The 25097-nt window shown below is 35.8% G+C and overlaps 1 protein-coding gene across 1 annotated transcript; it reads right to left on the bottom strand.

The window, feature by feature from the left end:
• Positions 1-10894: 10894 nt before the first annotated feature.
• Positions 10895-22811, bottom strand: LOC148252975 (uncharacterized). The gene is made up of 4 exons (XM_088208182.1): positions 22705-22811; positions 18341-18386; positions 17841-18047; positions 10895-11206 (listed from the first exon to the last, which is right to left on the bottom strand). Exons 3-4 carry the CDS (start codon positions 18035-18037, stop codon positions 11095-11097), a joined length of 309 nt encoding a protein of 102 aa, XP_088064308.1. The 5' UTR covers positions 18038-18047; positions 18341-18386; positions 22705-22811; the 3' UTR covers positions 10895-11094.
• Positions 22812-25097: the final 2286 nt, after the last annotated feature.

Below are 25097 nucleotides of genomic sequence, written 5' to 3'. Positions count from 1 at the left end.
AATTTAATTTTTTATAGTTAATATAAAAAATTATTTTAAAATTAGAATTTTTTATTTATAATTATAAATTAAAAAAGAAAATAAAAATTATATATTGCATAATATTTATTACTATCATTTTTATAATTTAAATAAAGTAAATAAATAATTTTTAGTAAGAATAATTTTTAGTTTTGATAATTTTTAAATAATTAAATAATAATATATATTCAATTAACTTATCTGTTTGAACCACTCTTATTAATATGTACCTCATCAATATTTTTATTAAAAAAAATGCATAGTAACATAAATATAAAAACTTTGAGAATATAATACTTGTTAAATCACTCTAATTATAAATTCAATATAAATTAATCACTACAAAATAATAACGTAGTTTCATATTAAGCATCCACTTTCTTAATTGTATTAAACATCCAACATAGTTTTTCCAAATTTCCTAAATCCATACTAGAATCTTGCATTTCGGTAACAGTAGCCCCCGTATTTAATTATCTGAAAATGCAAAGAAATTAAAAAATCAAAGAATACAAATTAACAAGTTTTGATATTCAAACGTAAGATTTAATATAAGTCATTACCTGATGAATGAAGCAAATTACTTATGAAAAAACTACGCCATTCAGGAGGGCAATTCATGAAGCAACAGCCATGTTTGGTTTGCTTATAAGAAGCATATAAGTTCTTGTTTCTTGATGTGGATCGAAACCTAAACGAGCAACTTCTTCCTACAACTAGCTTGCTGGAACAAGAACTTATGTTCTTGTTGCCATTTTCTTGATTGCATTTGTAGCTAGTCCAATTTACTGAGCCAGATAATCTTCTTCTGTGATAGCATATAAACGTTTTGATTTCTTTTATTTGTAAGAAGTTTGTGATTCATGTTGTGGTTGCGAAGTAGGAGTTTCAGGCATTGGAGCATCATTCATCGTATCCACACCCTCAAAATTGAAATTGTGAACTAAATTTTGGGTAAGTTGTTAGTCAATCTCCTTAGCACTCATTGCATGTTGATTGCCACTCCTCTTCCTTTGTTCTTGACTGGTACGTGATGTCTCACAACTAGCCCCATTAGCTCTATCCTTTCCATATGTTTCCAATATTTTGTCATAATTCCGAACACGTTTGTTCTTTAGTTCAACTGTTTCGGGTTGAGCCTAGGATGAAATAATATGTTAATATTTAAACTATATAAAATATTATAAGCATGTGATAGACTAGATGATTTACCTCTATTAGTTACTGCCACACCTTTTTTTATTTTAAATCTTTTAATTGTCAGATTCCAGGCAAAACCACTCAATCCATGTTTGAAAACAATCATACCATTTGAAGAATTGTCTTTTTAAAATTTTAATTCGATTGTGGATTCGCTCTTTATCAATGGCCATGTTTGGAAACACATTCCTTAGTTCTGTCACGATAAAATCAATGGCTTGTGTGGTGAATGCCCTACTAGATCTACGGCCCAACAAATGTTAATTGTAAAAAGCATATATTGATACATCATCTATAGAATCTCTCTAATGGATAGTATTGCTCACTCCATCTGCAGATTTATTTTTCCTTACCATTTTTTAAAACACACAGCATAACACCAAAAAATATAATCATTTTTAATAACAATATGGAACGAAATATAATGCGATTACAACAAAATAAATTCCAAATTATAGATTCAATTAAAACATCAATGTTACTAGCCACAAGTGATAAACCATATAAATGTCATAAACAACACAGTTGGTTTAAAATATAATCAAACATTGTAAGTAGCCCATATATCAGCTGTTACATGATCTGTAAGAGCTTCCCCTTTTCTTATTTCCTCAATACTCTCTAATGTTATATTGATCTCGTTCATTAGGAGTCATGTACTGAAGTTTTTCATCAACCTCTATAAGAAGTTCATAATTTGGATCCTCTCCCCATAAATAGTTATGTAAAATGCAACAAACAAATATCATGCGATTAAGACCCTTGAGACAATAACGAGGTTCAATAGAGCTTAAAATAATTGAAATATATTTCTTAAGAACTCTAAAGGCATGTTACATTGCATTACATAAAGAAGCATAGTGAAGATTAAATAGCTCATGAGCATTGCATGGTGAATTCTTTGAATATTCACTCGAATGGTAATGTTTTCCCCTATATGGAGCAATTATTCCACCCCGCAACATGAAAGTAACATCCACAAGTTAGAACTTACCTACAAATAATGAATAAATTGAATTATAACTTTTTCTTCAAACTTATACATTACATATTAAAATTCAATATATTTTAATTATTTTCGGGGATAACTAAAGGATCCTAAAGTGTTATGGACTATATTATGTTTTATAGGGTAATCACCGAAGTATACTTACTTAAATCACATAGACTCGAGTTAAGTAAAATAGCTTAACTTTATTAATCATAACAGAGTCATAGAAGCGTTACATCCCTTAAATGTAAAACATAAACATATGTACAAGACTCTAAATTTCTTTACTTATATTACTAAATAAAAGTATAAAATAATAACCTTAATTTCAAAGTCTAGTTTCAAAAACTCTCTGTATCACAACTCACTCTGTAGCGGTATCTTCAATATCTAGAGTGCGATAGAGGGGTGTGATAAAAAATTACAATAACCGATATTATAAAATCACAGTATAATAAATGCAATATATAATTTCTTTACATACAACAAAACATATATTATATAATATTTCTAAAACAAATATACGAATCAGAATACGAATACACAAATCAGAAAATAGATTCATAATTGTTTTGTTGTATACTTCATTACTATTATGGACAATTAATCAGTCATCATACATAATGCGTAGGCATATATACTTATCACTAGTTTCTTATGTACCCGAATACGGAATGATATACATGAGTACCTTGAAACATTGCTAACCCCCAAACACAAAATAGTTAGGGCACGCAGATCATACTGTTTTCTCGTACATCTGAATACGAAACGGTTATATATGAGTACACACTTATCACTTCACCAATACACCCAAACACGAAATGGTTATGTATAAACATATTGAAGCCTAGCATAATGCAAGTGTTTTCTAAATAACTCATTTCCGTAATGAGTGATGCACACATCAAAATCACATTTTGAAAATAAAAAGTGAAATAATACTTATATCAAAGTAAAATAATATTTATATCAAAGTAAAACTTTAACAAATACTTACTTAGCAAATACAAAAGACAATTCGAACACTTTCACATTTTTATACTGAAAATATGCAAAATATTTCAAAATTATGTAGGTTATGAATCCATAATATCCACTTACCTTAAGTCTTTAATAGTTGTAATCTAAATTTCAGTAGAGTTCTGACTTTATTTATGACCCTTTTCTCTCAAAAATCCATCAGAGTCTCATGGTGGTTTTTGGTCACTTTCTTGACTAAACAAAATCCAACATAATATTAAAAATCTAATCACAAAAATTAAAGAGAAACTGAACTTCAAAACTTCAGAAAAGGCTTACATTTCTAATGGTTTATAACCTCCTTTTAATCGTAAGCCTTCTTCCTCTTTTTTTTTCTCTTCCTCTACTCTCATAAATTTAACAAAATTTTCCTAAAATTTTAGAATACTCTAAAAAATCACACACTTTGTACTCATTCTTTTTTCGTCACCTCTATGCTTCTCACTATTTTTCTCTCATCTGAAATATCTCTTCCTCATTTCTCTAACCTCTATTTATAGGAGTGAAGGGCCACGAGAGAAAGGTTGCTACCATTCCATCATGCCACTTCATCCAAAAGTTGTCATCTTTCATCATGTCACTTTATCTAAAAAGTTATCACTTTTCACATGTCGTTTTATCTAAAAGGTTATCACTTTTCACATGTCACTTCATCTAAAAGGTTATCACTTTTCACATGTCACTTCATCTAAAAGGTTATCACTTTTCACATGTCACTTCATCTAAAAGTTGTCACTTTCTGTGATGTTCATTTATCCAAAAGTTACTACTTTTCACATGTCACTTTATTTAAAAGTTGCCACTTTCTATTATATTATTTTATTTAAAAGTTACCACTTTTCATGATACCACTTCATTTAAAAGGTTCACACCTTTTTTTCATATCTCTTTAAGCTTATTTTAGCTCCTTCATCCTTATCCATCATTTTTTCGTTTGACTCTAAACTACATCTTTAACCTTATTATATATTTTCAAACACATATAAAGGCTAAATTAAATATATTAATATAAAAAATTAACTCAGGGATATTTTCAAGCTATCACATCCTCTCCCTCCTTAAAAAAAAAATTTGGTCCTCCAAATTAGACTTACTAGTAGTCACAAACATATGTGGGTATTTGACCTTCATTTCTTCTTCTGGCTCTCATGTGGCTTATTTAGTTAAATGATGCTGCCACAATACCTTTACTAAGAAGATTACTTTGGATTGTAATATCTTTTCTTTGTCATCCACTATCTGCACAAGAAGCTCAATGTAGGATAGGTTGTCCTGAAGTGCAAGGAGTTCATATCAGAGTACATGCAATAGATCTAGGTGATATTTCTTTAGCATCGATAGATGAAAGACATTGTATATGTTGGCTAACTCAGGTGGCAATGCTAAACGGTAAGTGACAGCTCCCACTCTATCCAATATCTCAAAAGGTCTGATAAATCTAAGACTGAGTTTTTTTTTTTCCTTTCAAATCTCATGATCCCTTTAATTGGTGAGATTTTAAAAATATATGGTCGTCTATTTCGAATTCTAAATCTCTTCTTCAATTGTCGACATAATTTTTCTGCCTATTTTGAGCTGTTAGAAAATATTTTCTGATCAATTTCACATTCTCTGTAGTTTCTTCCACTAATTTAGATTCAACCAGTTTTTGTTCTTCAACTTTTTCTCAACAAATAGGTGATCTACAAGGTCTTCCGTACAAAACCTCATAGGGTGTCATTTGAATGCTGGATTGATAGCTATTGTTATACACTAACTCAATCAGAGGCAAAGGATCATCCCAATTACCTCGTAACTCAATGATGCAGGTTCGTAGCATATTTTCTAGAGTTTGGATTGTCTGTTTTGATTGACAATCCATCTGAGGATGGAAAGTCGTACTAAAGAATAGCCTGGTTCCCATAGTATTCTGTAAACTGGTCCAAAATCTTGAAGTAAAGCAGAGATCTCGATTGGAGACTATTGTGACTGGAATTCTATACAATCTCACAATCTCCTTGATATAAAGCTTGGTTAACTTCTCTAGTGGGTCATTTACTCTAATAGCCAGAAAATGAGTAGACGTAGTTAGTCTATCAACAATAACTCAAATGGCATCATGCTGGGATCTTGTTTTAGGTAGACCCACCACGAAATCCATGGTAATATGTTCTCATTTTCAGTTTGCTACCGGTAAGGGTTGAAGTAGTCTTGCTAGCCTCTGACGTTTAGCCTTCACTTATTGGCATGTGAGACATTTAGAAATGAACTTTGTTATATCATTCTTCATCCTACTCCATCGGTATTTGATCCTCAAGTTTTGATACATCTTAGTGTTGGCAAGGTGCATAACAAATCTAGAGCAGTGTGTTTTTTCTAATATCTCATTTTTTAGACCATTATTATTCGACACACATGCTATATTTCCAAACCTCAATACACCATCTTCTGATAGTCTGAATTCTGGCCTAAGTCCCTTACTAGCATCTTTCATAATCGACTTTAAAGTAAAATCATACTACTGGGCTTCTCTAATTTTCTACACCAAAATTGGTTGTACTTCTATATTAGCTAGGTATCCTTTTGATCTCTTATGTCAGACATTTAGGTTCAACTTCTGGAACTTCTCTACAAGTCTCCACTCTAAGGCCATCATGTAGGCAAGAGTGCAAGTACTCTTTCTACTAAGTGCATCTGCAACCATATTGCCTCTTCTCCAATGGTATAGGATCTTACAATCATAATCCTTAAGTAAATCCATTAATTTCCTCTAGTGCATATTAAATTCTTTTTGCGAAAACTAATATTTCAAACTCTTATGGTCTGTGTGAATATAAAAACTTTTATCATATAGATAATGACGCTAGATCTTTAAGGCAAAAACTATGGTGGCTAGTTCTATACAATAGTTCAATTCATGATTTTTTAATTGTTTGGAACCATAAGTTATCATTTTTTTATATTGCATTAGCACGTATCCCAATCCTTACTTTGAAGCATCACTATAGATAGAGAATCCACAAATGCCATTAGGAATAGTGAATATTAGGGCTGTTGTCAACCAATTCTTCAGTTCTTAGAAACTTTGTTCACACTTATCATTTCACTCGAACTTTGTGTCATTTCTAGTGAGCTGAATTAATGGAGTAGTGATTTTTGAAAAAATTTCAATAAACTTCCTGTAGTATGCAGCTAGGTCAAAGAAATTTTGAACTTCAGTTACTGTTATAGGTCTTTTCCAATTTACTACCGCTTCTACCTTAGTTGGATCTACAGATATCCCATCCTTTAAAACTATATGTCCAAGGAAGGCAACCTTCTTGAACCAAAATTCACACTTATTAAACTTGGGATACAACTTCTTTTTCTTAAGTATCACAAGCACTATTGCCAGATATTTCGCATGTTTAGCCTTACTTTGTTAATAAATCAGTATATCATCAATGAAGGCGATGATAAACTTATCCAAGAATGGCTGGAAGGCTATATTCATCAAATCCATAAATATTGCATAAGCATTTGTTAAACCAAAAGGCATGACTAAGAATTCGTAATGGCTATACTTAGTCCTGAAGATAGTCTTAGGAACGTCCTCTTTCTTAATCTTTAATTGATGGTATCCGGAACGTAAATCAATCTTTAAAAATACTTAGGCTCCTTGAAGTTGGTCAAATAGATCATCGATACGAGGCAACAAATACTTATTCTTTATGGTAACTTGGTTCAGTTGCTTATAATCGATGTAGAGTTGCATGGTACCATCCTTCTTCTTTACAAATAATATTGGGGTTCCTCATGATGATACGTTTGATCTGATGAAAAACCTTGTCTAATAATTCTTATAATTATTTCTTGAGTTCCTTTAGTTCGGCCTTTTTCATGCAGTATGGAGCCTTAGAGTTAGGGCTCGTACTAGGAATTAAGTCAATAAAGAACTCGATCTCCTGATCTAAGGATAGACTTAGAAGATCTTCTGAAAAAACATTGAAAAATTCTTTTACCATGGGTAGCTGTTGTAGATTGACTTCTTTATGATTATTCTCCAATACGTAAGCTAAATACCCTGTCATCCCTTCTTAAGTAATCGTTAAGCTTGAATGTAAGATATGAGACATGGATGTTGGGGCTTCATAATCCCTTTGAATTTGAAGGCCTTGTCATTGGAACATTAAAGGTCACCGTCATCCTATGATAATTTATATTAGTATGGTATGCCACCAACTATTCCATTCTTAATATAACGTCAAAATCATGCATATTAAAAAGTATGAACTCTACTGTTAACTCTCTATTGGCAATCTTTATAATACATGCTCAATATATTATACTAGTGGTCAAGTCCCTATTGGCTGGGGTAGAGAATACTAATACATAATCTAAATGTGATTGTTCAATGTTCAGATGTTGAGCAAACTCATGTGATGCTAAAGAGTGTGTAGATCTTGGGTCTATTAAGACCTTAGCCAAGGTACTAGAGAAGTGAGCATACCTTGGACCACATTTTGAGAGGGTTTAGCATCTTTCTCTGTAAGGGCATATACTCTTTATTGAATTCTTGGCCTGGTTTGCTTTTGTTGGTAAGACACTCTTTGATATGATATTAAGTACTACCATATCTGAAGCATCTATTTGTCATCTTGTAGCAGGGTCTCCTACCATGGTTCTTTCCACAATGGGGGCATATTTGGTCTGGCCCTTGTGCTGGGATTATGAGACCCGTCTCCAGCCTTTTATCAAGTTGTTGTGGCTCCTGGGCCTTCCTCTTATTGTTTGGTATTAATGGTTGAACTTGCTGGATCTTTTGTGGGATTGAATTTATAATCTCTTCTTTAATCTGGACCCATTCTAGTGCTTCTTAGTAGTCATTAATCTTCATAACTGAGATTTTATCCCAGATCTCCTTAAGTAGGCCTCTTTGAAACTTTCTGGCTCTTAGGCTTCCGTTTGCTACTAAGTTGGACGTGAACCGAGCCAATTATATGAACTTTTCTACATATTCTACCACACTCATATTCCCTTGTTTAAACTTTAGGAACTCCATTTGCTTCTTTTCTCGAACAAATTCAAGAAAATCCTTCTCGTAAAATGCTACTCCAAATGGTTTCCAAAGGATTGGTGTCCTTAAGGATCCCTTCTTCAGGCACCACTAATGTTCTGCAGCTCCCTTGAACATGAATGTGGCTAATTGTATGTTTTGCTCTGAAGTGGGGTTAAGAACCTTGAACATTTTTTCTAACTCCATGATTCACCATTCAACTAATATCGCGTCAGTTGCTTTAGCAAATGGTGGTGGATTCATTCTTTAGAATCTTTCAATGAGTTTTTTTATTATTTCCCTCCATCAGCTTGGTGTTACTTGTATTAGCATTGTTACTGTTAGTAGCACTTTAACTATGTTAGCGAAGCCTTCGACTATACGCATGAGTCTATCTAGACTCTACTCGATTCGATCTTTCAAAATCTAATGTGCCTACTCTCTCGGTATCCTTGCTATTTCCTACATTTATTAAATTTGAACTTAGAGGCATTTCACTATGTTTCACAACTCTATCTAAGTCTCATGTAACCCTAAGCCTTATATTCAAGGGACGTCCTAAAATCGTGCTTTGATGCCACTTGTCACGGACCATACCCCGTCTTATAGGATAATAACCGAAGCATACTTAAATCACATAGACTCAGTTAAATAAAATAACTTAACTTTATTAATCATAATAAAGTCGCAGAAGTGTCATATCCCTTAAATGTAAAATATAAACATATGTACGAGACTCTAAATTTCATTACTTACATTACCAATAAAAGTACAAAACAGTAAATTTAATCTCAGAGTCTAACTTCAAAAAATTTCTCCGTATCACTGCTCACTCTGCAGCGGTATCTTCGATATCTGAAAGGTGATAGGGGAGGTGAGATAAAATAACTCAATAAGTAATATTATGAAATTACAGCATAATACATACAATATATTTTTTTTACATACAGCAAAACATGTATCATATAATCTTTCCAAAATAAATATACGAATCAGAAAACGAATACATAAATCAGAGTATATACTTCATTGTATACTTCATCACTATTATGAAGGATCAATCAGTTACAATATGTTATGCATAGGCACACATACTTATCACTAGTTTTCCATGTACCTGAATACGAAACGACATATATAAAAACTTTGAAACATTACTATGCCTCGAACACAGAACGGTTAGGGCACGCAGATCAGACTGTTTTTCCATATACCTAAAAATAGAACGGTTATGTATGAGTACACACTTATTACTTTGCCAATACACTTAAATATGGAACGGTTATGTATGGCCACATTGAAGCCTAACATAATGCAGGTATTTTCTGAATAACTCCTTTCCATAATGAGTAATGCACATATTTCAAAATCACATTTTGAAAATAAAAAGTGAAATAATATTTATATCAAAGTAAAACTTTAACAAATATTTACTTAGCAAATATGAAAAACAATTCAAACACTTTTACATTTTTATACTAAAAATACATAAAATACTTCAAAATTATGTAGGCTGTGAATCCATAATATCTATTTACCTTAGGTCTTTAGCAGTCGTAATCTTAATTTCAGTAGAGCTTTGACTTTATTTATAACATTTTCTTTTCAAAAATTTGGAAGAGTTTCAGAATGATTTTTGGTCACTTTCTTAACTAAAAAATATCCAACACAATACTCAAAAACTAATGCTAAAAATTAAAGAGAAATTGAACTTCAAGACTTAAGAAAAGGTTTACCTTTCTAATGGTTTAGAATCTCTTTTTGATGATGAGCCTTCTTCTTCTTCTCTTCCTCTTCCTCCGCTCTCATAAATTTAACAGATTTTCTCCAAGATTTTTATCTAAAACTTCAAAATACTCTAAAAAAACTTCATATTCATTCTTCTTCCTTCACCTCTATCCCTTATTTATAGGAGTGGGGAGCTATGAGAGAAAGGTTTCTACCATTCTATCATGCCACTTCCTCCAAAAGTTGCCACCTTTCATCATATTACTTCATCTAAAAGGTTATCATTGTTTACATGTCACTTAATCTAAAAGGTTACCACTTTTTACATATCATTTTATCTAAAAATTATCACTTTTTATAATGTCACTTCATCTAAAAGTTGTCATTTTTTGTTATTTCATTTTATCTAAAAGTTAGTACTTTTCATTATAACACTTAATTTAAAAGGTTCCCACCTTTTTTCATGTCTTTTCATGTTTATTTTAGCTCCTTCATCCTTATCTATCATTTTTCCGTTTAACACTAAACTATATCCTTAACCTTATTATATATTTTCAAAAATATATAAAGGCTAAATTAAATATATCAACTTAATAAATTAATTCAAAGGTATTTTTAAGCTATCATATCAAGTTTGTTTAAGGCATGCTTTAATATTCTTGAATATGATATGATCCTCTCCCATCCAGCTAGGATGTATGAAAATTTTAAATCGAATGTAAAAACTGTCAATACATTTTATGTGGGGAAATCTTTTCTCCCCTGAAACCTTGAGGCATCATTTCTAGACACTTTCACACGTATATGTATTCCATCAATTGAACCAACACAATCATGAAATTAATATTTTTCTAATTAATTAAACTTATACTTATTTAAAGAAATTTAGTTAAACTTGTACATTACGAAAAATAATTATAAATCAAATAACTTATATGTTTACCTTAACAAATGGAAATAATATAGGATTGTTGTTTATTTCCGAAGGCACTTGTTGTAACAACCACGGAAATACCCAAAGGAAATAAATAATAACTTAAGTGCAAAAGCGAAATAAAAGGGTTAAGGTTTACATTCCTTACACAATAACTCAGAGTAGTAAACAACATTACAGAATTCATCCTTTTGAAAGAAACACAAGAAATAAGGAAATAAACGGAAAAAAAAAATATCTAGCATCTACTCGCAATCTTCTTGCGGATCGGGCTCTGGAACCTGGTACTCTTGATCTGAAATGGTTAAATAAGGAATGAGCTACACTAGTCCAGTAAAGATATCACAGTATATTACCGACACAGAAATAAATGTGGGTATAAAAACAAAAACAACAAATAGAGCACTAAATTTAGCAAATTCATTTATCATAAATAAAATCGTTTACCTGCTACTTACCGTAGCGAGGTTTACAAAAACAACCTGTAGAATCAATAACATAACACATATCATGATCTCATATTCAATTAATCAAAACAACAACTTACCCTTTTTATCAGCCTATTAGTATCTATGGGGGTTCATAGGGATGTTCCCGCTACACGTGATCTATTTCCTTTAACAATCTCAATTATGGGCCATTCCCATACCCTGTCCAGTATCAGGGTGAAGGGGGTCGTCCCCATATCCCGTCCGGTATGAGCGCCAAATTATCAAGTATTCATAACCCATCCAGTATGAGACAACGTTCACGGTAGGGTTCTGTATATATTCGATCCGTCCACCATCTCTTAGGATATCTAGTAAGGCTACCATTTTATCTGTTTATTTAATCACAAAATTTTTCCGTTTTTCTTTAGTCCTTATTTTTCAAATCAACTATGATCACATAAGCAAACAAACATGCATCAGGGAATGCAATCATATATCAATTTCTCAATCAAACAGTAGTCATGTAAGGCAGTAATTCATGCATTCAAATCATAAAAGTGATAAACCAGATACTATCATACTTTTAGACTGTAAAATAAATCAACAAATGTCAACAAAGAATAATTTCTAGTTCGGCCTCCATTAGCAATCAGTAATTAATTATGCACATTTATTTAATTTGTACAAATACCATATTATTATTGATTTAGATTTCAATTCTATGATAGGGACTAGGGTGAGGGATCCTTACTCGATTTGATGTCCGAAAAGTTAAGTTATTTACTGCGCCTACGGGCGGTCCCTAGGTCCCCTAAATTTTTCTTTGGGAATCGAAATGCACTAATAGTACCTACAAATGTTCCAAACAAACCCAAAATCAGTCCCAGGGCCTACTTGGCTAATTTTAAAATTCCGACACGGCGACTCCGCCATGCTTTGGCGATGGAGGTAGCGATTCACCTCGGGTCAGCTGTTTTCGGCCATTTTTGTATTGATTTCAACCGATTTTGCATCTATCCCTATGAGAAAACACATTAAAGGGCCTTAGTTGGCTGAAAAAATAAAAAAAAATCGAAACTCACCAGCAGCGGGGCTCTCTAGTGCGGTGGCTCCTCCGCTCACATTGCGGTTGGGTGTTTTGCTCCATTCAACCTGTAGAGAATAACATGGTGATCACAACGGTGGAAAAATTACACGAAACAGGAATCAAAAAGGGCCTCATCAGAGGTGTTTTGTGGAATTTCCCGCGGCGGCGCCGTCGAGCTTCGCTGGAGTTTTTTGGCCAATTGGACAATTTTTTTTTCTCCGATTTGGCCATGGATGAGCTTAAAATTGATTTTTTTACAAATGGAAGTTTTTACCTTTTTTGGCAGTCGGAAAGGGTTTCGGTGCGGCGGCGGGTGGCGGCAGTCTGCTCTCCAGTGGCTGGGTCGTCTTCTTAGGTGAGGGGGTCTAGCAGCTAGGGTTAGGGTTTGGTGCAGATGTTGGTTATTTATATCCGTCCCCTTTTGATCTAGACCGTCCATCGTATTTGATCTAGATCATCCGATCGTGATCCAATCTAGGCCGTCCATTACGATCCACTATGGGTTGTCCAATTGCGTTTGAATCTGGCCGTTCGATCACGCTTGGGAGGGAGCGCATCCAGGTCGTCCGTGAGCACAGGAACGGACTTGGGCCGTTCGATTGTGGGCACGCGGATCACCCACGTGGCTTGTCGTCAACGCCTGTTGTCATGTGGCGCGTCTTACTTTGTCGAGGCTGCTGACCGGGCATCCCACGTGACAGAACTTCTCTAAACTGTACTTTGACCCCTAGTTTCTGATTTTTCTTTAAAAAATATCTGCATAACCTAAATGTTTACTCCTTTTCCCTAAAATTGCTTCCAGTTTCATCCTCATTCGATTTTTACTTCATTTTTACCCCAAATTAAATAAGATAAAATACAAAAAATGAAATAAATTAATAAAAAATTATATTTATTAATTATTTAATGACACACAAATTTGTATTTATTTTATTTATATATATTTTTTTGTGGGTGTTACAACTCTCTCCCTTAAAAGAAATTTGGTTCCTCAAATTTGTCTCTCACTGTCAATCAAACAACTAGGGATATTAGACTTTAAAGTCTGATTCTAGCTCCCATGTGGCTTCTCTCGGTGTGTGGTTCTGCCATATGACCTTTACAAAGGGAATTTCTAAGTTGCGGAGTAATCTGCTCTTTCAATCCACAATATCAGCCGGTACTTCCTTGTATGACAGATCCTCCTAGAGTGGAAGAGACTCGTGGGCCAAGACATGAGAGGGGTTCGTGTTGTACTTGCGTAGCATGGACACATGAAACACATTATGGATCTTGAAAAGTTCTGGAGGCAGTGTCAGTCTATAGGCGGTAGTACTAATTCCGTCTAAGATTTTAAATGGTTTAATAATTCAGGGATTCAGTTTCTCGCTCTTGCTGAACCTACTGATTCCCTTGAAGGGAGTGACCTTGAAGAACACCCGATCGCTTTTCTCAAATTCCAAATCCCTCCTCTGGGTGTCCGCATACCTCTTCTGCCTACTCTGAGCTGTTTGAATATTCTTCTTGATCTTAACTATTTTGGATGTAGTCTTCCCTACTAGATCTGGGCCGAACAGTTTTCTATCACCCACTTCTTCCTAACAAATCGGTGATCTGCATGGGCGCCCATATAATGCCTCATACGGAGCCAAGCCAATACTCACTTAGTAGCTGTTGTTATATGCAAACTCTATCAGGGGTAGATGGTCATCCCAATGGCCTCCGAAGTCAAGGACACAAGCTCAGAGCATATCCTCAAGTATACAGATTGTCCTTTCTGACTGTCCATCGGTCTGAGGGTGGAATGTAGTACTAAGGGACAACTTTTTTCCCATGGCTTACTAAAAGCTATACGAAAATTGAGAAGTGAACCTAGGGTCTCTGTCGGATACTGCAGTTACTAGCACTCCATGTAATCTGACTATTTTTCGGATATACATTCTTGCTAACCTGTTCAAGGGATCAATTATCCTAATGGCCAAGAAGTGGAAAGACTTGGTAAGCCGGTCAACAATTACCCAGATGATATCATATCCTGAGCGTGCCTTAGATAATCCTATCACGAAGTCCATGGTGATATGTTCCCACTTTCATTCCGGGATCGGTAATGGCTGAAGTAGCCCGTCTAGGCGTTGATGCTCTACCTTGACCTGCTGATATACCAAACAATTAGAAACAAAGTCAGCTATATCTCTTTTAATCCCGTTCCACTAAAATCGGGGTCACATACTTTGGTACATTTTAGTGCTTCTAGGATGCATGGTAAACTTTGAGCTATAAGCCTCTGTCATAATGTCCATCTTTAATTTACTGTCACCTGAAATACATTGTCCTGAAATCTGAGCAACCCATTGGCCGAGACTCGAAATTTTGAGCTAACTCCCTGTTCTACATCTTTCTTAAGGGCTACTAAGGTGGAATCGGCGAATTGAGCTTCCCTTATTCTCTAGATTAACTCAAGCTGAACGGTCAAGTGACCCAAACATGTGACTCTCCTCAAGTCCTGAAGCCGTACCTGTTGTGTGGCCCCAATCTGCCTGCATTCTGAAACCATCAAATGGGCTAATGTACCTGAACTTTTTCTGCTGAGTGCATCGGCTACCACGTTGCCCTTACTCGGGTGATACAAGATGTTGCAATCATAGTCCTTAAGAAGTTCTATCCACCTTCTCTAACGCATGTTGAGATCCTTTTGAGTGAATATGTGTTTTAAACTCTTGTGATCGGTATAGTTCTGAAAGGTCTCCCCATACAAATAATGACGCCAAGTCTTCATGGTGTGTATGATTACGATAAACTCTAAGTCATTAGTGGGATAGTTTTTTTCATGACTCTTCAACTGTCTGGACCCATAGGTTATGACCTTCCTATACTGCATCAAAACATAACCCAGGCCTAGGTAGGAGGCACCACTGTGAACTGTATATCCCTCCGATCTATTCGGCAAAGCCAACACAGGTGCCGAAGTCAGCTGCTTCTTTAGCTCTGAAAAACTTCTTCCACAGTCCTCGTGCTACTTAAACTTGACATTCTTCTTTGTGAGCTGAGTCAGGGGAGCAGCTAGAATAGAAAACTCTTCTACAAACCTACGGTAATAACTTACCATCCCTAGAAAGCTACAGATCTCCTTAATTGATGTGAATTTTTCCCAGCCGAGGATTGTTTCAACCTTTTCTGGTTTCACTGACACTCTATCCTTTGATATGATGTGTCCCAGGAATGTAATCTTCTCAAGCCAGAATTCACACTTACTCAGCTTTGCATACAGTTTATTCTCTCTGAGAACCTACAAAATCTGAGTCAGATGATAAGCATGTTCCTCTTTGTTTTTTAAATAAACCAGAATGTCGTCGATGAACACAATCACAAACTGATTCAGGAATTGTCTGAAAACCCTGTTCATAAAGTCTATGAAGATGGCTGGGGCATTGGTTAGTCCAAATGGCATGTCTAGGAACTCATAATATCTGTACCTAGTTCGAAAGGCTATTTTGGGGATGTCTTCTACCCTTATTTTTTTACCTGATGGTAACCTAAACGCATGTCTATTTTAGAGAAGATCTGGGCACCCTATAACTGATCGAAGAGGTCATTAATCTTGGGAAGGGGATACTTGTTCTTGATTGTGACTCTGTTCAGACCTCTATAATCAATACATAACCTCAACGTCCCATCTCCCTTTCTAACAAAGGTGACTCCGGCGCCCCAAGGGGACACACTATGTTAGATAAACCTACTATCCTGCAATTCAGTGATCTGTTTCCTCAGTTCCTCCATCTCAACATGGCTTATGCAGTAAGGAGCGACCGAAATGAGTTGGGTGTCTGGCTAAAGGTTTATAGTGAATTCGACTTCTCTATCCACTGGCAGTCCGGGTAATTCATCCGAAAATACATCTGAAAAATCTCGGACTACCGAAATCCCTTGAATGCAAATCTCTTTCTTGGATTTGCCCAGTTAGAGAAAACAGTAGGGTTAAAGTACTTGATAATAAGAAAATTCTCCGTGAGGGAAAAATGTTAAACGATTTTATTAATTTGTAAATGGCTCCTCATTAGTAGGATTGAATACAAACTCTTTGCTAAAACAGTCTACAGTGGCGTGATACGTCACTAGCCAGTTCATTCCTAAAATTACAATCAAAGTCCCCTGTGTCTAATTCTATTAGGTCCATACTCAATTTTCTATCCGCTATATCTATGACACAGGCTCTGTATACAGCTTTTTTCAATAGTGTCATACTCCCAACAATAGACACAAACAATATAGAATCAAGTTTATCAGGTAATACATTAAATTTTGATGCTAAAATAGGTGAAACAAATTAATGTGATACACCAGCATCAATCAGAACATCAACAAGATAGTTACAGATAGTGTACATACTTTGTACCATGTCTTGGTTGGCTTCTGCATCCTACTGGGTGAGATTATAAGGTCTGCCCTAGATAGGAGGTCTGCCCTAATTCCGGTTCCTTGGGCACTCCCTCACATGATGTTGGGCACTACCACATATGCGATATGTATTGTTGAGGCGATAGTAGGGTTAGTCCCCATGATCCCTGCCACAATGCTGACAAATCTTACCGCGTCCTGCCATTGGAGCCTGAGGGGGAGCCTGGATCACCAGCCTGGGCCTCTTGTTCTGTTGAACAGGCGCAGTAGGTGCTAGTCTGCGGGGTGGAGCTGAGGGTTTAAGGTTCACTGCTGCTTGAGAGAGGGTGCGAAAACTCCTTTCCACTAGCTGTGCCTTGGCCAGAACAGCCGAATAAGTCTTGAGCTTCAGCACAAACAAATGTTGTCTGATCTCTAGGCGGAGACCCCACTCGAACCTTCTAGCCTTCCTGCCTTAATCCAACAATGTCTCAGGGGAATATCGGTCCAACTCTAAAAACTTGCTAGCATATTCTAACACAGTCATGTTCCCTTGGAACAACTGTACAAACTCCATCTCCTTCAGATGTCGGAGATGTTCTAGAAGGTATTCTGCACGAAAAGCCGCCAGGAACTGTTCAAGTAACTGGAACAGGCAGGGTGGTCTGTTTGAGTTCCTACCAGTGGTCTGCTTCTCCCACTAGCATGTAGGTAGCAACGGTGACTTTTCGTTTGAGAATCACTCCCAAGGTCTTGAAGACCTTCTCTATCTCTACTAACTAATATTCGACATCTTCAAAAGAGGATCCCCCTGCAAAGTAGATGGGTTTAATCTCTTATACCTCTCTATGTAGCCTGGGTCAATCATGGAAGGAGCTAGGTCCCGTGGAAGAGGAACTAGGCCATGCTGAGGATGGACTGGGTGGCCCTGCAGTGGTATGTGCTGATACGGTGGGGGCACCAGATTGTACTATGGCAGTGCTGGGTAGTACTGTAGTTGGGGCACTAGATCATACTGTGGTGGTACCGGGTGGTACTGTAAAGGAGCAGGGTCGTACCGGGGTGGCTTGGGATCCTCTCGCTGCAGGGGTGGCTCTATATGTGGCAGCGGGGGAGGGTCAGGTAGCTCCATCCTTTCCTTTCGGCCCTGCTGGGTAGCAATAAGTCTCTCCAGCATCTCAAATATCCGATCAACATCTTCCCTAAGTGAACCATCACGGGCTGCTCGATTTAGTGGGGGTCTTCCTCTCCTCATCTCTCTGTACCTGCATTTCACAAGAAAGAGTTGAGTGATAATTCATTATTTTGGTGTTCCTTAAGGATTATTGTGTAAAAAATGAATCCAAGGAATGCAGCTCTGATACCAACTGTAACAACCCCGGAAATACCCAAAGGAAATAGATAATAAGTTAAGTGTAGAAGGGAAATAAAAAGGTTAAGGTTTATATTCCTTACACAATAACTTAAAAGTACTAAACAGCATTACGAGATTCACCCTTTTGAAATAAACACAAGAAATAAGAAAATAAACGAAAAAGAGAAAATATCTAGCATCTACTCGTAATCTTCTTGCGGATCGGGCTCTGAAACCTGGTCTTCTTGATCTGAAATGGTTAAATAAGGAATGAGCTACACTAGCCGAGTAAAGATATCACAGTATATCACCGATACAGAAATAAAGATGGGTATAAAAATAAAAACAACTAATGGAGCACTAAATTTAGCAAATTCATTTATCATAAACAAAATCGTTTACCGCCTACTTACCGTAGCGAGGTTTACAAAAACAACCTGTAGAATCAATAACATAACACATATCATGATCTCATATTCAATTAACCAAAACAACAACTTACCCTTTTTATCAGCCTACTAGTATCCATGAGGGTTCATAGGGATATCTCCACTACACGTGACCCCTTTCCTTTAACAATCTCAATTTCGGGCCGTCCCCATACCCTGTCCAGTATGAGCGCCAAATTATTAAATCTCAATACCTTATCCGGTATGAGGATGAAGCGGGCCGTCCCCATACTCCATCTGGTATGAGCACTAAATTATGAAGTATCCATACCCCGTCCGGTATGAGACAACGTTCACGGTAGGATTCCCTATGTACTCGGTCCATCTACCATCTCTCAAGATATCCAGTAAGGCTGTCATTCCATCTATTTATTTAATCACACAACTTTTCCGTTTTCCTTTAGTCTCCATTTTTCAAATCAACCATGATCACGTAAGCAAACAAACATGCATCAGGGAATGCAATCATATCTCAATTTTTTAATCAAATAGTAGTCATGTAAGGCAGCAATTCATGCATTCAAATCATAAAAGTGATAAGTCAGATACTATCATGCTTTTAGACTGTAAAATAAATAAACAAAAATCAACATAGAACAATTTTCGGTTTGGGCTCCATCAACAGGGTGAGGGATCCTTACTCGATTTGACGCCTGAAAAGCTAAGTTGTTTACTACGTCTACAGGCGGTCCTTGGGTTCTCTAAATTTTTCTTCGGGAATCAAAATGCGCTAGTAGTACCTACAAATATTCCAAACAAATCCAAAATCAGTCATAGGGTCCACTCGGCCAATTTCAGAATTCCGGCACGGCAGCTTCACCATGCTCCAGCGATGGTGCCACCATCCACGGTAGCGGTTCCCCTCAAGTCGGTTATTTTCGATCGATTTTGTATCGATCCCTACGAAAAAATACGTTAAATGGCCTTAGTTGGCTGAAAAAATATAAAAAATCGAAACTCACCGGCAGTAGGGCTCTCCGGTGTGGCAGCTCCTCTGGCATGTTGCGGTTGGGTGTTTTGCTCCGGTCAACCAGTAGAGAAGGATACAGTGATCACAACAGTAAAAAAATTACATAGAACAGGAATCGGGAAGGGCCTCATCAGAGGTGTTTTGTGGAATTCCCTGAGACGGTGCTGCCGGGCTTCGCCGGCATTTTTCGATCAATTAGCTGGTCTTTTTGCTCTTATTTGGCCATGGGTGAGCTTTAAATTGAATTTCGTGCAAAATTGGAAGTTTTTACCTTTTTTGGCAGTCGGAAAGGGTTCTGGTGAGGCGGCGGGTGGCGGCGATCTACTCCCTGGCGGCTGGGTCGTCTTCTCCGGCGAGGGGGTCTGGCGGCTAGGGTTAAGGTTTGGTGCGGATGGGAGTTATTTATATCCGTCCGCTTTTGATCTAGACTGTTCATCGTGTTTGATCTGGTCCGTCCGATCGCAATTAAATAAGGAGTGAATTTGGACAGTTCATCGCGATCCAATCTGGGCCGTCCATCGCAATCTACTCTGGATCATCTGATCACGTTTGAATCTGGCCGTTCAACTTCGTTTGGGAGAGAGCGCATCTAGGTTGTCCGTGCCCGCATGAAAGGACCTGGACCGTTCGATCGTGGGCACGCGGATTGCCTGCGTTGCTTCCCGCATGACACCGCGTCAGTGTCCATTGCCACGTGGCGTGTCCTGTTTCGTTGGGACTGCTGACTAGGTGTCACACGGGGTAGAACTTCTCCAAATTGCACTTTGACCCCTGATTTCTTATTTTTCTTTCAAAAATACATCCAGAACTCAAAATTTTACCCATTTTTCCCAAAATTATTTTTAATTTCATCCTCATTCAATTTTTACTTCATTTTTACCCCCAAATAAAATAAAATAAAATACAACAAAATAAAATAAATTAATAAAAAATTATATTTATTAATTATTTAATTACACACAAGTTTTTGTTTATTTTATTTTATATTTATATATTTTTTGTGGGTTTACACTTGTGATCCATCTGGCTTATTAAGAAATTTATCTTCCATTTACATTATACATCATAGCACATTATGGAAATGGCGACTTGTTGTCTCTCGAAATCATCAATAATGCCAAAATAGGACTTGATTTCTCTCATTGTATCCTAATATTCTTGGAAACTTATTCCTCCACAGTTGCACGAATGGTGGGCTTAAGTCTACCATCTATAAATAGTAGACGACATAAATTCATAAAGGTTGGAGCTCTCATCCTGATGGTGTGCCGACAAAACTCACTTGAGACCAAACTTTTCATAAGCCTGTCTCAAACTTTCTCTCTCTCTAATCGTAATTCATGAGTGAGTAGAAGCTTTCTTCTTAAGAATAAGTTTTTGCAAATATATCCTCAATCTAAAATTTTATGCAAAGAACGAAGAAGAATTGTAATTCCGAAAGGCACTACAAAATAATATTCTCTCTTTCTAGTCATAATTTACATACATGTACAGTCATCAGAATAACATGATTATCAACAGACAACATATAATATCTTACAAATAATTATGTAAGATTCATCACCAAACTTGTAGGCATATGATATATAACTTAATGGAGAGGTCCTTCTCTTATATAGACTAATAAAAGTTTGATACTCAATTTTTAATTAAGACGAAATCCATGAAAAATCTTAAAGCCTCTCTTGAATAGTGTCCAACCACTAAAAACGAAGGCAATGAGCAAACAGTTAAGTACTAGATGTTTTTCCTTTGACAAAACCCCATTAGCTTCTTATTTTCTTTTCTTTATCAATCTCTTTAAATAACTGGTATTCGTTTTCTCATAGAACACCCCTTTAGATATATATATATATATTTATAATGAATTAAGATTAATTTGCCTACTTAATAAATTTAGGATAAACCTACAAATTACACCCAATATTTCTCATAGATCATATCTATGAAAGGGTTTCTTACACATCACACTATCAAAATAATAATTTGTTTGCCATGCTTCCATCTGGATGATTGTACTTCTAGCCCATCCTCCATTTCTCACAACATACAGAGTGTCAAGTGAAAAAAAAAGTTCAAAGAAAAAAATTTCATTTTAAAAACTCAGAATTCCATTTCTGCTTAAATTTCTCATTATCTAAATAAAATTTGCTACCTTACATGAGAAAAAAGTCATCAGAATCAACAAAGAGAAGGTATTGCCTTCAACCTAAGCATAAATTCTAAAACAAAATTCCAACCAACAAAGAAAAAAAACCCATAAAAAATGAAACTGATTCTGATGAGGATGACAATAGAGAAGATAAATGTAGAGAAGCTTACTATGAGGATGAGAAGTAGAGAATTTGAAACCCTTAAATCTTTTCGTTTCAAAAATCGAAGTTTATGGAGATAGGTCCATAGATATAATGTATAAGAGATAGGTCCATAGTGTGAAGAAATCTCATCGGGCATTGAGGGCAACTAAGCATAAGCTAGGGAAAATAGAACCTAAATAATTTGTTGGCTATTTCTAGTGTGCAGGATGATTGCATGGGAATGTGTGGCCAAATGGTGTCTGAGATATGCTTGATAAATATGGGTTTATAGATGAGAAGGAAAAATTGATGTTTGGGCATATTCTTGTAAAATGAATGGGTTAGGTCTGGGAATGGTGTGAGGGTTTTGAAATACCAAAAGAGCTATATGGCTACTGAATATGGGAGCAAAATGAGAAAAAGTGAGGGATTTAACTTGCTGTATTGAGAGAATACTGTGTTGATAGAAAATAGAGACAAATCCTACCTATTCAAGGAGTCAGTCTAAGTAGACAAGAGGTAAGAAATATAAGGTTAGGTATTGGGAAGTGCTGAGGTGCATATGGGTTGAATTGCAATAAAGATCCTGGTGGTGAAGTTTTGGAAACCTAGTAGAAAGAAAGGTCAGTGGCTATTATGAGTGGGAGAGCGTAAAAAGAGATTATGCGATGTTCCACAGGCATCACAGAGAAGGGTAGTGGGTTGTTTGAGTAGAGAGGGGTAAGAATGCATTTCACAAACCCTATATGCATTTCAATATTTAAATTTTCAAAAATAAGCTATATATATTTCAAAAACACAAACCTAAAAACAAGAATATCCAAAGCAAGAAGCAAGAAAATCAATACTTACCTTGATTGAAAGAAGGAGAGGTGAAGCAAGATAACACAAATGATAGAATCGAAGAAGTAGAAGTAGAAGATGAAAGCAGAAGAAAAAGATGCAAGCTCCTGTGAAGAAGAAGCAGGTCGAGCTTTGAAGAAAAACAAAATTGGGGTTTCAGTTAAGGGTAAAACTAGAATTAACAAAATATGGTGAGGGTATAAATGGAAGAAAAATATGTTACATCAAAAACCACCGAGGTGGTTTACAAAATATACCAAAATGAGGGCTAAAATAACCATGAAATACCACTCAATAACTATACTATCTGTTTAGAAGTGGATTCAAACAAGACAAAACCATTGAATTACCATACCGTAAATTAATTACCCATCATCCAAACAAAGGATTAGTTTCAATTCTCTAACCAATAGTAGATTTAATAATCGACCATATCAATTGATTAAATCTTATTTACTAATTATATTAAATATGCATTTGTTATTCATAAATATTAAATTTTTATTGCATCTAGAAAATACAAAGATAATTTATTAAAAGAAAAAATATTTTATTTAACAATTTTATATAAATACACTGTTCCCATCTACTATATTATGTAAAGGTTTAGGATATGTACTCTCTCACACCCTATTAATCAGTTTTAATAGTTTAATAATGTTTAGATAAATCATATTTAGATAAACTCCTCATCTTTTATTGCTATAATGAAAACTTTTTAGAAATATTTATAATACACAACCATATGGTGTAATCCTTATTTTATTGAGAACAATGGATACTTAACTACTATTTCATAATTATGCATGTTATGAATCATAGCCAATGACTATTATGGAGGCTTGTAGAAGTCACTCAATATATTAGTACAAAAATTTAAATCATTCCATTTAAATTATCTACAAAAAAAAAAAAACTAAATTAAAAGAATAAATTCATGGGTAACTAGTATCTTTAAAATTTTACTTGACTTGTGGTAAAAATCCAAATAAGAATTTTGTTCGAGTCAATATAGTTGATTTGCCTTATAACATATGAATAACATAATAGCTACTTCACTAATGTTTAATGGGATCAAAACAAATTTTGGTGTGAATAGTATATTTTGTACTTGTTCATCCCAATTAATAGTGTAATAACCGGGCCCGAAAATCGGTCTGATATAATCCTTTTTATTTATAAAAATTAAATAAATAACTAATTTAATTTAATTTAATTTTAATTTAATTTTATTTAAATTATTCAAAAAAAAAGAAGAAATGGGGATGAAATTGAAAATAATTTTGGGAAAAAATAGTAAAATTTGAATAAAATGGGTATTTTAAAAAAAAAACATGAAAACATGGGGTAAAATCGTAAAAAGAGAAAATTCGGCCGCATGAGACGGCCCAGTCAACAACCACGGCGAACCAGAGCACGCCGCATCGCAAAATACGCTGACATCAGTCCCACATAGGCGATCTGCGTGCTTGACGATCTAATGGTCCCGATCACGTCTCGCACGCACGGACGACTCATATGCATTCCCTCTTTAAGCGTAATCGGACGAACGAGATCAATCGAGATGAATGACCCAGATTTTCCCACACAATCGACCTAAACAGGCAATGATTGAATGACTCTCCTTGCTCCACGTCGAACGCAGACAGACGGCCCAAATCAACGCGGGATTGGTATTTAAACATCGTGTCTCATGGAACCCGTTAACCCTAACCGTACCTGCCCTTGTTGGAGAAAAAGAAACGGCTGCTAGAGAAGGAGACCGACTCCCAACCGTCGCCTCACCATCGCCACTGTCAATAGCCAAAAAGGTAAAATTTTCTCCTCCCCACTTGGAATTTAATTTCGAGTCTCTCTACGATCATATCGGAGCAAAAGGGATGGTGGGTGAGCCAAAAATTGCAAGCACGGCTCGGCAGAGATATCGCGACCAAAACCTTAAAACCCCTTCGATGAGCCCCTTCCCGTTTCTCGTTTCACATAATTTTTCGACCATTCTGTTCATCCTCCTTTTCTGTGCAGGTTAGCTGGAGAAAAAACCCCAGTCGTGAAGGAGAACTGGCGGAGCTGCCGCACTTAGAGACCTTCCCCGCCAGTAGGTTTGATTTTTTTTTATTTTCTGACTAACCAAGGTTCCTAACGTGTTTTTTCGTAGGGATACGTGTAAAATAGGCCAAAACTAGCTAGGCCAAGGCGAATCGCCGTTGTAGACGCCAGAACACGACGACACCACTGTGTCGGAACTCCAAAATTGGATGGAAAGGATTTTCAAAATCAATTTTTTGTTTTTTGGGTATTCTTAGGTACATGACGGGTATTTTGATTCCCACAGAAAAAATTCAAGAAATTCGTGACCCGTTAGGATAGTATGACATTTCAAAATATCGATTCGGATAAGAATC

Source organism: Carica papaya, chromosome 7 (genome assembly GCF_054855325.1).
Source record: "Carica papaya isolate Zhongbai chromosome 7, ASM5485532v1, whole genome shotgun sequence".
Taxonomy (NCBI): Eukaryota; Viridiplantae; Streptophyta; class Magnoliopsida; order Brassicales; family Caricaceae; genus Carica; species Carica papaya.
Note: the sequence above shows the minus strand (reverse complement) of the source record. Positions and strands in the feature narration are given on the sequence as shown.

What these genes read in the sequence shown, in the direction of transcription:
- LOC148252975 (XM_088208182.1), bottom strand. Translation starts at nt 18,037, where the DNA reads ATGAGGAGAGGAAGACCCCCACTAAATCGAGCAGCCCGTGATGGTTCA. An exon ending in GAGGATCCCAAGCCACCCCG is followed by an intron (nt 11,207 to 17,840) that starts GTACGACCCTGC and finishes TAACCATTTCAG; the next exon opens with ATCAAGAGTACCAGGTTCCA.